This window comes from Solanum stenotomum, chromosome 3 (genome assembly GCF_019186545.1).
Source record: "Solanum stenotomum isolate F172 chromosome 3, ASM1918654v1, whole genome shotgun sequence".
Classification (NCBI taxonomy): domain Eukaryota; kingdom Viridiplantae; phylum Streptophyta; class Magnoliopsida; order Solanales; family Solanaceae; genus Solanum; species Solanum stenotomum.
This window is the reverse complement of record NC_064284.1, coordinates 62,148,504-62,164,256: the sequence shown is the minus strand read 5'-3', so window position 1 is coordinate 62,164,256 and position 15,753 is coordinate 62,148,504. Positions and strand designations below refer to the sequence as shown.

At 37.2% G+C, this 15,753-nt stretch overlaps 2 protein-coding genes across 5 annotated transcripts; both read left to right on the top strand.

Moving 5' to 3' along the window:
• LOC125858147 (zinc finger CCCH domain-containing protein 44-like) lies at positions 1 to 7,171 on the top strand. The gene is made up of 5 exons (XM_049537836.1): positions 1 to 430; positions 958 to 1,037; positions 3,675 to 3,862; positions 4,487 to 4,661; positions 4,743 to 7,171. Exons 1-5 carry the CDS (start codon positions 138 to 140, stop codon positions 6,485 to 6,487), a joined length of 2,481 nt encoding a protein of 826 aa, XP_049393793.1. The 5' UTR covers positions 1 to 137; the 3' UTR covers positions 6,488 to 7,171.
• Positions 7,172 to 7,899: 728 nt separating this feature from the next.
• On the top strand, positions 7,900 to 15,172 carry LOC125859665 (uncharacterized). Of its 4 annotated transcripts, none has more exons than XM_049539450.1 (15): positions 7,902 to 8,228; positions 9,226 to 9,307; positions 9,588 to 10,082; positions 12,062 to 12,227; positions 12,413 to 12,565; positions 12,759 to 12,856; positions 13,058 to 13,149; positions 13,315 to 13,385; positions 13,487 to 13,622; positions 13,997 to 14,056; positions 14,163 to 14,245; positions 14,376 to 14,452; positions 14,625 to 14,695; positions 14,857 to 14,914; positions 15,000 to 15,172. In XM_049539450.1, exons 1-15 carry the CDS (start codon positions 8,008 to 8,010, stop codon positions 15,120 to 15,122), a joined length of 1,986 nt encoding a protein of 661 aa, XP_049395407.1. In that variant the 5' UTR covers positions 7,902 to 8,007; the 3' UTR covers positions 15,123 to 15,172. The 4 variants fall into 4 exon arrangements, with proteins under 4 accessions (XP_049395408.1, XP_049395407.1, XP_049395409.1 ...); XM_049539452.1 differs by having other exon boundaries at positions 8,004 to 8,228; positions 9,631 to 10,082; XM_049539453.1 differs by having other exon boundaries at positions 8,064 to 8,228; positions 9,596 to 10,082.
• Positions 15,173 to 15,753: the final 581 nt, after the last annotated feature.

The following is a 15,753-nucleotide window of genomic DNA, read 5'->3' as shown; positions in this document are numbered from 1 at the left end:
TTTGTGGGTAGAGATTTTGAAGATTTTAAACAGTCAATAATGACGAAATTTGATTGATATTTGTTCCTATAATCTGACACTTCACGTTCCGTGTAGGGTTTGATAACTCCAAAAGAGAAAAAAATAGTTTCTACGATATGGACGAATCTCATCCGATCGTAGCTCCGGTAGCCGGAGTGGGAGTCGGAGTCACCGGAGATGTTGCTGTTGTTGTAGCTGGAGGAGGAAGTACTGTGAGTTCGGTTGGAAACATGATCGGCGGCGGCGTAGGCGGAGGAGAGAAGAGGAAGAGAGGTCGGCCGCCACGTGGACAAGCGGGGAAGCCACCGCCGCCGCCGAAGATACAGAAAGTAGTGGTGGAAGAAGATGAGGAAGAAGATGTTTGTTTTATATGTTTTGATGGTGGTTCTCTCGTACTATGCGATCGAAGGTAAGTTTGAGTTAATAATTGTGTGTTTTTGTATAAGTTGGTTTTACATTGTGAAAGGTTTTGTATTTGAAGGATAGTAATGGTGTAGAGGATTCGTAATTAGTTTGGATTTAGGTTTCTGGATGCTAGTTTATTGCACTTTTTGCTAATCTCAGTAACTATTGTGCCTTCATTTCCATTGTGAAAGCTTTTGTATAGGAAGGGAAGTACTAAGTTGAGCGAAATTGGTGTAGATGATTTGCAAATAGGTTGGGTTGAGGGACAGTTGATTGATTTTCCAGTTTCTGGATACTAGTTTACTGCACTTTTGGCTTATGTTTGCCTTCATTTCCATTGTGAAAGCTTTTGTACTTGAAGGGAAGTACTAAATTGAGCAAATTGGTGTAGAGGATTCGCGAATAGGTTGGATTGAGACACAGTTGATTGATTTTCTAATTTCTGGATGCTAGTTTACTGTACTTTCTTCTAAATGTTGATAAGTGATACATATTTCCTAATTTGTTCCAAATTGTGTTCTGAATGGTTAGGGGTTGTCCGAAGGCATACCATCCAGCTTGTATTAAGCGGGATGAGGAATTTTTCAGCTCAAATGCTAAATGGTTCTGTGGTATGTTTCCCCTTCTTCAGGAACTCAAAAGAATCTATTCACTTTCTATTGTTGGTTGCTAGATTTTTTTCTGTTCTTGTAGTTTTAGTTTATTGATGGGAGTTTTTATCAGTAAAGTGGAATGTACTTAAGAATCTACTAAATCAATTAAGGATCCACTAAAGTACAGCATACGATTATAGCCAAGAACTTAAGAATTTCAAAACCGAAATAAACCTTCTTTGATTCATTGAATGTCATTTTAATAAAGTAACATCTGCATACACAGTGCAAGTAAAACAGAACCGACCGCTGCAACCCTATCTCTGTTTTAGGGTTTAGGATGCAATCTCAAACGCGATCGAGTTTATGGTAATAGTAATATTTTAACCTATTCAGCTCATGAACAATTAATAGGGTTCTAGACCTATGCAATTTGTGCGGATATCAAGTATTAAATTAATTGAGAAACACAACGATAACAATCACATATATGAAGAACACCTATAAAATAATGAAATTTGCATAAAAAGAGTGTGTACCTGGGTACGCCATATCAACACACAACTGATTTAATCGAGAAAATCAACGATAACAATCACATATATGAAGAACACCTACAAAAAATAGTAAAATCGCAAAAAGAGTTAGTACATTTGTACGCCATAGCAACACACAACTGATTTAATCGAGAAACACTACGATAACAATCACATATATGAAGAACACCTATAAAATAATGAAATTCACAAAAAGAGTGGTTACCTCTGTACACCTTAGCAACGTGCAACTGGAGATAAACTAGGCCGAGTCTTCCTTGCCTTTAGTTTATGACGGCGAACAACTATTTGGAAATGTTTTAGGTTAAGCAAGGAGAGAGGACCTAGCGCCATATATATAGGCTTAGAAGCTTAACCTAGTGGGCCTCCCAAATACAGGCTCACTGGTCTCTAACATGCCTACAGTATCTTCGGCCCACGCCTAGTACATGAAATGATACAAGCCCATCATGAAATCCGCATAAATATATGGCCCGTGTCTTGTCCACCAACCATTAACACTTGGCCTGTTTGGTATACGAAATAATAAGTTAATGGTAAGTCCACATTTAGTAAACAATTCTAATAGTCCCAACTAGTTTGGGATTGAATTATAGTTCTTGTTGTGGGATTTTCACCAACAATAGAGGAAAATAGACTTGGAGTCTTCATACAATGGACTCCAACTTGTTTAGGATTGAGATGCATCTATTATTGTTGATAGGATTTTTCTCTTAACTTTTTCGACAACCACATTTTTGAATTGTTCATTAGTTTGGCATTTATTAGGCTATTGCATTCTAATCTGTCTTCTCATTCAAGGTTAGGAATTTATTGAACTCAAGATACAACAACGACAACATACCCAATGTAATTGCACAAGTGGGGTCTGGGAGGGTAGAGTGTACGTAGACCTTCTCCCTACATCGTAAAGATGGAGATGTTGTATTCAATAGCCCCTTGACTTTAAATAAAGCATTTTCAAACAGTTTGAAAAAGCGAATACATAAATGAGAGCAGTAACAACAATGAAATAATGTGAAATGAAGAGTAGTACACTACATATAGAGTAGAGAACAACAATGACAATGAAATAGTGCGATAATTGAAACTCGAAAAACACAAGTGATAACCGAAATTGAAGAACAAGAAACTACGAGAATAGCGCTAATACCACAAGTAAAAGAGAAGGTCTAAGTATGACCACAGACCACTAAGCCTATCTTGCGGAAAAGTCGGAAAATGGTCAACTACCAACTAACCTTCTACTCTAATCTGCGACTTTTAAACCCTCCTATCTAAGGTCACGTTCTCAGTAAACCCAAGATGCACTTTGTCCTGTCTAATCACCTCCCACCAATACTTCTTCAGTTTGTCTCTACCTCTCTTGATGCCCACCATTGCCAATCTCTCGCGCCTCCTCACTAGGGCATCTACACTTCTCCTCTTCACATGCCTAAAACCATTTCAGCCTCACTTTCCTCATCTTTTCCACTATGGAGGCCACTCCTTGTCTCCTACCTTTTCCCAGATTTCTTTATTCCTAATCTTATCTCTCCTAGTATGCCACACATCCACCTCAACATCCTCAGCTTTGCTACTTCCATCTTTTGAACTTGTGAATTCTTGACCAGCTAACACTCTGTCCCATACAACATAGCTAGTCTAACCACCACTCTGCAGATACAACATGAAAAACAATTAGTGGTCAATGGTCGTAGTGCACTAATTTGGCGTGGCATATAATTGATAGATATTGAACTAATAAATAGAGGAATAGTAAATAGTTGACTGCATTGCATGATTGCATCAAGATTTGTGATCTGGCATGACAATGACATGTTAGGCCTTGTATAAATGCAGCAGCCAGTCTAAACTACTAGGTTGTGCACACGTTTTTTAAACTTCAAAAGACTCGTTCGTTTTTTGATATGCATGAGATCAATTCTTTGTTCCTTTCCAACATTGTCTAACAAGAATCATGGACTGTAAGTTTTTAATTTTATGTTAAAAAAGGATTCATGAGCTATATGTCTTGAAGATTTTTGTAGTTGCGTTAAGTTACCTATGTCATTTTTTCTATTCTGTTATAACATCGCAAAATTATTTCGGTTGTCAGGTTGGCATATTTGTAGTGTGTGTCAAAAGGCTTCTCACTATATGTGCTATACTTGTACATATTCATTGTGCAAGGGATGTACTAAAAATGCTGATTACTTCCATGTCCGAGGGAAAAAAGGCTTTTGCTCAATGTGCATGAGAACTATCATGCTGATTGAGAATAAAGACCAAGGGAACAATGAAAAGGTATATCACATGCACCATGGTATTGACAGATTTTTAATCTTACATGTTAGCCTTAAAGAAGGGGTGCTTCTGGTTTTGTCGGTGCTTGGAACAATTTTGTCTTCTCCATATTACTATGTCTCTAGAGTCAATAATCTCATTTTGATTCCATATATTTTGAGTAAGTTGCTTCCAACATCCGATTAGTGTGTCCTCTTATGAAAATGAACAGTTGTAGTCTTCCGGAACTGGATCTGGTTATCAGTTCAAAATTGCTAATTTTTTGCTCTCTTCATTGTGTTTTTTGTCATGTCTTGCAATATTTTCTACTCCCTACATCCCAATTGATGAGACACTTTTTACTTTTTAGTCCGTTCCAAAAAGAATGACTTATTTTAGAGCACAAGTTTTAGGAGTCTTCTTTTATTCTTTAACTCTCTGCCTAGTCAAACACCTCAACATAAATTGAGACGGAGGGAGTAATAAGTCTACCATAAAGATAATTTTTTTAATTTGATTCTTTGTGCAAAATATTTTAACTATCTCGTTTCAATTTTTTAATTTCTGCAAATTGGAAAAATGTTGGGCTTTATTTTGACAATTTACTGTGATTTAAATGCCTATATCTACAAAAAACCTGTTCAGGTTCAAGTAGATTTTGATGACAAAGGCAGCTGGGAGTATCTCTTCAAGTTGTATTGGGTATACTTGAAAGAAAAGTTATCGCTAACACTTTGTGAACTTATTCAAGCTAAAAATCCCGAGAGAGAATCAGGTAGGATACAGGGGGAACTGAAATATGGTCATCATGTTGCAAATGGTAAGACGTTAATATTACTAGTAACTTTTTAGAAGTTCAACTCACCATGATCTAATTGGAAACTTTGTTGTACTTATCCAGTTAAAGGAGAGGGATCTATCATGGCTCAGCGCAAAATGAATGAGAAAATAGAGGCTCATGCAACTAATATCTCGGAGAAGCTAGGAAATCGAGCCATCATTGATCAGGCTGTGGATGGGTCTGGATCTGAGACTTCAATTGCAAGTCTCTCAACAATGAACTCAGCATCCACCAACATCAGTGTAACAGATGAAGTGTGGCATTACCGTGACCCTAATGGTAAAGTGCAAGGATCATTTTCGATGACACAATTGAGGAAATGGAGTACATTGGGGATTTTCCCACTTGATATGAGGATATGGACAAATGATGAGTATGATGATGCAGTACTTTTAAATGATGCACTAAATGGGCTGTTCCGTAAAGCCCCTGCTGTTCATGGGAAGACCTCAAGCCAGTCTCATGAGCTTGGACCTGCCTCTGATGACAGAAATGGTACTGGGTGTGGAAGTTCTGCTGGAACAGGGAGAGAATGCAGAGAAATGGAGGTACCTCGTCATCGTGCAAGTAAAGATTCAAATGGAAATGCTGAGAATATGAGGATGGATGGGATGTCGGCTTCTTTTCCAAAATTTTTGGACTTGATGAATGGAAATAATTCTTATTCAGACAAACTCCAACTGTGTAGCCCAGTCCCTTCATCTCATCATGGCGAGGTGCATGTAGCTCTTCCAAGTAAGGAAAGAGTTCATGAAAATGTGGAGCTTTGCATTGCCACAGGTCAAGTAATTAAGGATTCCTGTGGAAGCACAATATGCCAGAATACTGATACTTACAGTCGTAATACCCAATCTAACAGCCAGAGTAATGTAGGGCAGTCTTCTGGACAGAATTGGGGGTCCTCAACCAGTAGCAGACTTTCATTTAACTTGGACAGTGGTTTTGCTTCAGGTACCAATTCAAAAGATTCATTTGAGCAGAAAGGTAACGTGAATCTTCCAGATCGGCCAAGTCCTGCCGCAAAAACCACCTATGACGATATTGAAGCTCAGGCTGCTGAAAAGCTGCTTTTTTTGAGTTCAGGTGTTCCTCTTCGTGCTTCAGATATCCATGATTGGTCTAGTTCTACTCCAAAGTCCTATGGTGAAGCTAAAGCGGGACAGGCAACTGGAAACAAAGAATCTGCTCCTTCTAAGCTTTCTGTGCAGGATTCAGGTCCTAGCTGGAGCAGTGGTTCTAGTCTAGCTGATGAACAGGACGGGAACTCACCAACTGCAGAACCATCTGCTGAAGAACGGGATGCTGGTCTTGTCTCCATTTCTTCTCTGAAGCCAGCTGAAGCAGTGAGTGATCATGTTGCCACACCCATTCCTATAGCAGATCAACTTAATCTTAATCTTACTTCCACATCGCTCCAGATGTCAAACTTATCCAGTTGGCAGGCAACTGTTAATGAGCCTATTGAGTTCAGCACTTTGGCTGAAGAGTCGGTGTCAGATCTATTGGCTGAAGTTGATGCAATGGAATCTCAAACTCAAAGTGGTATGGGTTCACCTACTTCAGCAATGAGGTTTAGTGAGCAGATGATACCAGGTTACAAAAACTTTATTTTAGCTTTGTTTGAGGACCTGAGTCCTACGCATGATCCTGCAAAAAGTGATGGCTTGAGCTCAAATGGAGATATAAAATTGCCTTGTCAATCACCTGTGACAGATGAGTTAGTTGGGCCATCTCAAGCTGATGTATTTGACCCTTTGAAGAGGTCTGATGGGAATTCATCTAATGAGCAGCGAGGGAGAAACTAAGTAGGCTTATCTGTCAATCACCTGTGACAAACAAGCTAGTTGGGGCATATGAAGCAGATGCTTTTGACCCTTTAAAAAAGGGTCTGATTCAAAATTCATCCAACAAGTACAGAGGGAGAAACCAAGTCCGCTGATGTTTCCTTTTCCAAAGGGAAGCTTTTTTCAATATTGCTGCACCTTGTACAAGTCGAAACACTGAATTTCTCAGCAGTTGATAGGAGTACTGAATAGGAAGTTATGAGCACTGGCCGTGGGACATCTCAGGGAAACATGTTTTGGGGATGTTCAGTTCAGGGATTTGCAAATGTTTGTTGGGATTCTACCAAGGATACTGCATGGGTAAATCCATACTTGAATTGTCTCCGTTTGCTGGGAATCAAGTATGGGATAGTGTGGAGGAGGTTCACAGGGGAGAGTTTTTGTTGGCGCAAGACTGGGATTTTGTTTGGTAGGTCAGACTCAGCTTCCTCCCCAAGGACAAGAAGTTCGTTAACTTTGAGTTCTAGTTTGCAAGAAGGGGGTGTTGTTTGACCATCTATACCACGTAAGGTGTCAATTACGTAAAATTTGATTTAATCCTTCTCTTTTCCACAATTAAACATATGACTGAGATCCCCTCCTCCCCTCTCCTCCCCCAGAATCATTATGTGAACTTTGTAGAAATGAGGTGCAAAAAAAATAGTATACATTGCCACAAGGTAACTCTGATCCAACAAATCTCTACATGTTCCAAACTGCAGTTGGGAATTTGTTCTCATGCATTTAAAAGTGTTGTGTGAACTTCTGTAGAAATTAAGTGCAGAAGAGTTGGTAACTTGGTATACACTGCAACAGGTTAATTCTGACCCAGAAGACGAATCTCTGGGAGAAGAAATACAATTGAAACAAATAAGTCATCATGTATGACTATGCAACAATACTGTTAAAAAATATGTCACATAACATGCTATTGTTTTCACACCTTTTTACAAGATATTATATTGTAGGTTCAAAATAGTTCCTGAAATCACTTAAAGTAATTTTGGTCTTTTATATTTATCTAAGCTAAAGTGAGTATATTTAATGGAAACTCACATCTGGAAGTACAAAATTTATAATTTATGTGATTTTTGGTCTATTTGATTTTCTTAAGTCGAACCGGATTTACTAGAAATAATCTTTCTATTTCGCCTATTAAAATTACATTAAATATATTATTATTGTTATTATACTTTAATAAACTTAAATGATCAAAATTACTCAACTAATACTCTGAAAAAATGATATTTTTTCATTTTCTCTTTGAATATTATGCCAAATATATATAGTCATTAACATACATCGTTTACGTTAAAAAACTTTGTCGGTTCATCGAAATATTCAACAAATATACAGTTCGACCGCTTAGTAAGAAAAAAAATGGCGAAATCATAACTTCATAAAACTTGAAAACAAAAATAGCGAAATCAACAAATTCATAAAACTTGAAAAAAACTGAACAATTAATCAAATCGATAAAATCCGATCAAATTCAGTGATCAATGTCGTCGTCATTGATGTTGCCGCCAACGCACCGGTATGCAGCCGGAGCTTTGTTTGGGCTTGCTCTTCACCAGGCTCAGATCCATCAAACTTGTCCATTGGGCTTTCCGGATACACCGCCGGAGGAACGGAGTAGCAGTGGCAGTAGTGCAGATTCCGTTTCCGATGATCCTCAACTTTGGGTTCATGAATCCTCTGCTCTTCTAAGACCTATATTCAAGTTAATTCCTTCTACTTGCTCAATTTTAATTTGATTTATTGGATTATAAAATGTTGAAATTCGGTATTAGTTTCTCTTTGTTAATTCTTAGTTCCGCATATTTCTGTCTGTTATTTTTGTTAAGGGAAGGTAAAAAATACACATAAAGTTTTCGGTTTTTGAGTTTTATGACTGAATTGTCAAGTGTGTGAGTTTTCTATGTAAAACTATGGTCAAATGTTTATTGAAATACACTTAAACTAGTAGTTGTTTCCTTTTCTAAGCTGAAATAAACAGTTGATGATGGGTGAGCTAGAAAAAGTGAATACATGATAATTCAGATACAAAACTCAAAAAATAGGGATGGTTTTTGACTCTTTACTCTTTATCATAACTATGGTAGTATGGTGTGCCGGCCGGCTTACACGCAACACAATTAGTTCCACCTTCCACCAGCAATAACTGGTAGTAACTCTGTCCTCCAAGGCTAATCACCTAGTTTTTTTGTTTTTTTAATCTGGTGGGATTTGATCGTGAGCCTCATGGTTCTCAACCCACTTCGTTGGCCATTAGGCTACACCCTTGAGTGCAAATTCCTGTCTATTTCAGCTGTTATTGCAGGGTTTTTTTGATATTATATTACGGTTTTTTGACTGGAGAAAGAGTTTAGAGGTTAGTTTGACTTATGTATTATGTTACTAGTGGAAGTGGTAAACGTTAGATTGATAGAGAAGATATCACATTTAAGTTTTAAATTTGAATAGCAAAATTATGTTTATTTGTTGAATGGTGTCAAAATTTTGGGACGTCTTAAAATGGAAAAAGCATCATATGAATCGGGGTTGAAGGAGTATTTACTACTTACTAACTAATGGAAAAGCAAAAGGTGTATGACTTGGCATACTTTGAACATGACGCATTTGATCCATTCAACCAGCATTCAACAACTAATGCTAGTGCGTATTGGTCAATTTGTAGATTATTAATTTGGGTTCCGTTTTGGATTTGTTGTGAGTAGATTTTTAGAGATTGATGACAAGGCATGGTCTGGACTAGAGGAAACTGCTGCCTCTACACCACCAAAGCATCATGTTGGAGCGGTTAGTTTTCTTGTCTCTTTAAAGTTGTAGAATAGTAAGGTAGGTATGTTTATCAGTTTATGTCCATGACTAGTTCCTGAGTTTATCAGAAAATTGCATTAAATTAAGGTCTACTGTACTTCGGGAGGAGAGATCTGTTGCCTCTGCTGCTAAATGCTTTTATTAAAATGGAAAGGTTTCTCCTTTGATTTTTAATACATTAGTCGATATCATTAGGCAGTCTTAAGTAAATATCTTTGTCATTACTTGCCTGACGGCATGATTACTGATACTACATCAGTTTCTAAGGTTACTGTCTGAAGAAAGTGATGATGGTTCTTCAGAAGCAGCAGACATGGAACTTGCTTTGGCAAATGGCGTAGATGCTATGGCATCAAGCATGGAGAGAACTTCTGATAATGAGTCTAAGGAGGAGAAGAGGCGTGAATATAAGCATGAATGTGAGGAGAAGCTATCAATTGCTGATGTGAAGTCCAAGTCAGATACGGAAAATACGAAGGTTGAAAATTACCCAGAGAAAAGCCATAAACCATCTAGCATTGTGGGGGCTCATTTGAAGTCTGTTAGTGGATCTGATGAAAAACCTGTGGAAGAGGTATCAATGCTTGGGTACACTAGGAAGGTGACCATTCTCTATGAGCTTCTTTCAGCTTGTCTCGCACAAGTACCTGAAGACGGTAAGAAAACTACTCGAAGAAGGAAGGGTTATGATGCTCGACATCGTGTGGCTTTACGGTTGCTAGCGACATGGCTTAATGTCAGATGGATCAAAGTGGTACATTCATTTAAATGATGCATAAATTTCCATTATGTGCTATGTTTCTTTCTCTGCTAGCTCTGTTAAAGTGAATGATATATTAATTGCTAATCCTTTTAGGATTTATGAACATGCTAATTTTATAGTAGAAAGAATCTTTGTAGACCTTTTGTATGTCAGTCTGCAATCATGAAGTTATTTGAATGTCTGCTCTCTTGAGGAAAAACTGTGTAGAGCATTCAATTAGCTGCCCAAAAGTGGAGAACACTAACCTGTAATATGAGCTTGAGAAATTTATTCTGCTTTTAGCTTGTTTTCCATTGTGAATGGATAAGATTTTATCCTACTCATTTCCCTACTCAAAAGGACAGATTTTTTAACATATGATCCAAGATATTCTGCCAAGTTTATATCGGCTAGGTGGAAGAAAAATCTTAGAGATGTACCTTGAAAATGGCTAATATTAAGTCTAAGCTCTAATGAACGTTTGGTTTGTATACAAATTGTTACTGGATCATAACTCAAGACTTGTAATGCGTGTATAATAGTCATGTAATTATTTGAATGTTACAAATGTTTCTTTCAAAGTATTGAAATCTAGATATATGGTATATTGTCTATATGTTTTTGATCGTATTAAAATCTAGATATATGGAATACTGTCTATATGTTTTTGATCGTATTAAAATCTGGACTTATGGTATATTATTTAAATGCTTTTCATTTCAAATTGGATAAAGATTTTTTCCAAAACTCTGAAGACCCATATTACATCAGTTCTGTCTAGCATCTTGTTGGTTATCATATGTGATTTAAAATAATTAGTGAACCATAAATTAAAAATCATCATAGAATTATGCTTCTTAATTATTTATTTTTGATTATATCATAAAGAACAATTTTAAGAGGAAAGTTAAAATGTTAGTGCTAAATTATGAGATAATTGAATGAATAAATATTGCATTCCTTTTCTGACCAATTTTTGCTAAGTACTTTCTTATATTTTAAAAATCAATATTAAAAACATTATTATAAGAAATTAGATATAACAAGTAAGAGATGGATAATAGATCAAGTTATTATGATAAAAGGCATGCTTTTGCATCTTTATGTGCTCTAATACATGTATTAGAAATTATGGTCAAGTCGGTAAATACAATAATTACCACATAACCAAAGTGCGTATTGTTAAAACCTAATCCAGATATGGTAACTGACATCTGACTTCCAATGTGGAATTTGTTACCAGAATTATTGCCAACATTGCAGGTAATCGAGCGACACGTACACTTTTGATTTGGTCTGGAATAATACTTCTGATAATTTGCACATTCTTATTTCGTTATGCCATGGAATACTTGAAGATCTTTAATACCCTGATATGGCAATAAATTTTTTTTCCATAATAGCGATGGGGTCATTTGAGCAGGCTACTACAGACAACCTTTTTATGTTAGCGATAAGAGTCCGTCTCTAGCCGTGGTACAAGAACAATCTGCATAGTAGGGAGCTGCACACTTTTAGAAGGCTACTACAGTCATAGAATTCTTCATAGAGTGCATGTTTAAAAATCTTAAATTACAAGTTAATATAAATAAACTTTTGTTTATCCCACATTTGTAAGTTCACCTTCCTATAACTCTATAGAGTAAATATTTATATGTTTTGCTTTCCTAATCTTACCAGTTTCAAAAAATATACATATATGTTTTTGCTTTCCTTTTATATTAGGAAGAGAATTTGGATCTTTTATATTATTTTGGTTCTTTACATTGATGTCAACAAGTGTTGTGAGGAGAATATAGATGCTTAAGTGTAAATATACTTTATTCTGATTTTGACAAGCAGTTCTTTTTCATTTAAGTTAGGATAACATCTGTTTCATATGAAGAGAACATGTTGAAATGGCACATAATTTACATCTGTCCCAAGTAGCTATTTACTTGAGGCATGAACTTCCATAAACTTCCCATTTTGAAAGAATTTATGTGCTGCAGGAAGCCATTGAGACCATGGTTGCTTGTTCAGCAATGGCTTTGCTGAAAGAGGAAGAATCAAAGGAGGAAAGCCAATCTCCTGATGGTTCATGGGCAAAGTGGAAACGAGGAGGTATTATAGGTGCAGCTGCATTGACTGGTGGAACTTTAATGGCAATTACTGGTGGTAGGACATCTAAAATTTTCTCAACTTTTAGCAGGCAGATATAATCTTAACAAGCCTCCAAGGGAATAGATTTCTCTGACCTTTGTCTTTGTTTTATTCTTAAAGAGCTTTTACTATGTTCAATGAACAACCATATTAGAGAACAAATTGTAGGACTTTCTAACCTTTGTTTTATTATCAATCAGGTTTGGCTGCTCCAGCAATAGCTGCAGGCTTTGGTGCTTTAGCACCTACTTTGGGCACTCTTATTCCTGTGATTGGAGCAAGTGGGTTCGCTGCTGTTGCTACTGCTGCTGGGAGTGTTGCAGGATCTGTTGCAGTCGCAGCATCATTTGGAGGTAAACGTTTACAGGATTGTCTCTGTGTGTGTATAATCTTTTAACATTCTTTGGTTGAATCTTTTCTATGGGATGATTATGGAGACAGATAATGTAACGCAACTCATATAGTTAAGATTGGGTTTGGACTGTGAACATCTTTAAGTAATTCTTCAGTTATTTGATGTTGTTACTGATACTTCTGCTTACCCAGCTGCTGGAGCTGGACTTACAGGAACTAAAATGGCCAGGAGAACTGGAGACGTTGATGAATTTGAGTTCAAGGCTATAGGGGAAAACCACAACCAGGGGGTAAATCATTAGCTCTCTTTTTGATACTTGATATTTCTTCTTAGCATGTATTGTTTCACTGGGTAGGATTGCAGTCTGCTTCTCTGCTTGTTTGTTTTTATCCCCTCTTCTTTATTCTCATAGTTTTGATGAGTTATAGTTTTAATCATGGACCATTAGTTCTCTTTGGTATTTGTTCTCTCACTTTGCATATTCTCTCAGCGGCTGGCAGTTCAGATCTTGATCTCGGGACTTGTTTTTGAGGAGGAGGACTTTATAAGACCTTGGGATGGACAACATGATAACTCTGAAAGGTAAAACATTATTCTTTCTATTTCTCAGTTTATTTTCATTTTGGTGATACCGCCAAGGTAGCGATGAGCTTTATTTAAATTTCCTACTTGTGTACCTAAACAACCCAACCGTTTCCCATATCTTTAGCACAAGGATTATAATGTGACATTTCACAATATTCTCAGGTATATATTGCAGTGGGAATCGAAGAATCTTATTGCTGTAAGCACTGCAATTCAGGATTGGCTGACTTCACGTAAATATTTTGTACTTTGCTTTCAGTCGATGTAATACATTGACCAGCTACAATTTTATTTCAATGTATAATGTTAACAAGCATGATTTCCTAAATAACAGGAATTGCAATGGAGTTGATGAAGCAAGGTGCTATGATGACTGTACTACACACTCTTTTAACAGCTTTGGCTTGGCCAGCAGCTTTACTTACTATTACTGATTTCATAGACAGCACATGGTCAATTGCTGTGGACAGGTTTTTGTTGCCTGCTTATCTTTTCTTTTACGCATTCTTTTTTTGGTGTGGGATGTGGATCCGGGAGGAGGAGGTTGTGGAGATATTTTCCTTGCCCTTCCTCTGCAATCTAAAGGTGGTATATTAATTACGAGGATAGGAAAATCAAAAGGAACAACTCAAATCATTTACCCGTATCACGTTAAAAGTTTTGTATCCCTAGCATTTCTGGTCCTTGAAATCTCATCCTTCCTTTCTCCAATGGTGCTGATTACGCTCCAGCCTCCTACTGCTTGAATCATTGAGAGTTGTGTCATACCGTTTTGTGTTGAAGCATCTTACTTCTTTGTTTGGAAAAAGAAACTCTGATGATGGTTGCTGATGTGTGTTTGCAGATCTGATAAAGCAGGAGTGCTCCTAGCAGAAGTGTTGAAGAAAGGATTACAGGGACACAGGTATACAAGCCTAAATGTAATTTGGAATAGCTTCATTTTGATTGTCCTGAAAGTCTAGGCTTACTTGTTAGCCAATTCCGATATTGATTGTCCATGATTGTTTCAGGCCTGTGACACTTGTAGGATTTTCACTAGGGGCAAGAGTTATTTTTAAATGTCTACAGGTTTTGGCTGAGAGTGAAAATAATTGTAAGTGTCTCTATATATTGTTTAACTTTTTAGATTGATCGTTTGCTTCATGTGGACCACAACTAATTTGTTTTGAGGCGTAGTTGATTGCTTTGCTTCCTGAGATCCTGACGTACTTGAATTTTGGCAGCTGGACTTGTGGAAAGGGTCGTTCTTCTTGGGGCACCTATTGCAATTAAAGATATGGAATGGGAAGCAGCTAGAAAGGTTCTCATTGTCATAGTTTTCTTGATTTTAACTACTTTTAATTATAGTCGTAAATCTTTGGTCCTCCCCCCACCCCCTTATTATCCCCTTCCTTTTCTTCATATTTTGTTTTCCTTACAAGTGTAGGATTCGACCTCATTACTATCTGAAGCTCGCTGTTCTTGTTTTGCAGGTGGTAGCTGGTAGATTTGTGAATGCTTATTCTACCAATGATTGGATGCTTGGAGTTGCCTTTCGTGCCAGGTATGCATTATTCACAAGCATAGTACTGATGTTGAAAATATCAACTATTGCTGCTGCAATATATTTGACGGTTTCAAGGATTTCCTCACTATCTGCTTTCACGTTTGATTTACCGTTTTCTGCTTCTCTTTCTTGTGACTTCTGCAACTTCTTTTTAACAGTCTCCTTACTCAAGGCCTGGCTGGAATTCAACCAGTTGAGATTCTTGGTGTTGAGAATGTAAGTTTGATGTTCCCATTTTTTCTCTGTGTTGCAGTTGTCTCCATTTAGTTGAAGTTTAATTTCTTTGGTACTCCATTTACAGGTTGATGTAACTGAATTCATCGAGGGCCATTCGTCGTATCTATGGGCTACACAAGAGATTTTAGAACTACTTGAGCTGGATACTTATTATCCTGTTTTCGGTCATCGCATTGTAAAAACATAAATTTTACAGTTCTTATTTCTTTTAGGCACTTCATTGTTGTGAGTTGTGAGACCCCNCCCCCCCCCGCCCCCCCACACACACACACACACACACATTTACCAACTGTAAAGCTTCAGTATGTGAGTAAGATTCTGAAACAAGAACAAGCAACTTTGTAAATTTTAATGGAAAGTAGGTTAGCTAAATTCTGTTTCCTTTTCTTTCCAAAGGCATGTTAGTCATTTGGAATTTGTGATCACATTAGTTTGGGGATGATTGTTAATCTTTGCTTTGTTTGAGTAAGTTTGAGAGTTGTGTTGCCCCCTAGCTCAAGTGGCAAAAGGTGGAAAATTTGTGGCTTAGGTCACATGTTCAAGTTCCACACCATGCAAAGCAAAGTCCACTATTTAAGTGAAGGGTAGAGGGGTGGTCCCATTATCCACCGAGTTTAGAAGGCTGTGATTGGTTCAAAGGGCGAGTCACAGACAAATTTTTCGGTTATCAAAAAAAAGTTTGAGAGTTGTGTATGACATAAGGAGGTTCAAATTTCGGAGGCAAAAATCATTAGGTGATTTCTTCTTACTTACCTAGGTTATCAAAAAAAGAAGCTTGAAAGTTGTGTATGACATAAGGAGGTTTAAATGAGGCAAAA

Bases quoted from the DNA above. Each gene is read 5' to 3' on its own strand.
- LOC125858147 (XM_049537836.1), top strand. From the start codon at position 138: ATGGACGAATCTCATCCGATCGTAGCTCCGGTAGCCGGAGTGGGAGTC. The intron at 1,038-3,674 runs GTATGTTTCCCC...TTCGGTTGTCAG, and splicing joins AAATGCTAAATGGTTCTGTG to GTTGGCATATTTGTAGTGTG. The intron at 3,863-4,486 runs GTATATCACATG...AAACCTGTTCAG, and splicing joins ACCAAGGGAACAATGAAAAG to GTTCAAGTAGATTTTGATGA.
- LOC125859665 (XM_049539450.1), top strand. From the start codon at position 8,008: ATGTCGTCGTCATTGATGTTGCCGCCAACGCACCGGTATGCAGCCGGA. The intron at 8,229-9,225 runs GTTAATTCCTTC...TGTTGTGAGTAG, and splicing joins CTTCTAAGACCTATATTCAA to ATTTTTAGAGATTGATGACA. The intron at 12,857-13,057 runs GTAAATCATTAG...ATATTCTCTCAG, and splicing joins GGGAAAACCACAACCAGGGG to CGGCTGGCAGTTCAGATCTT.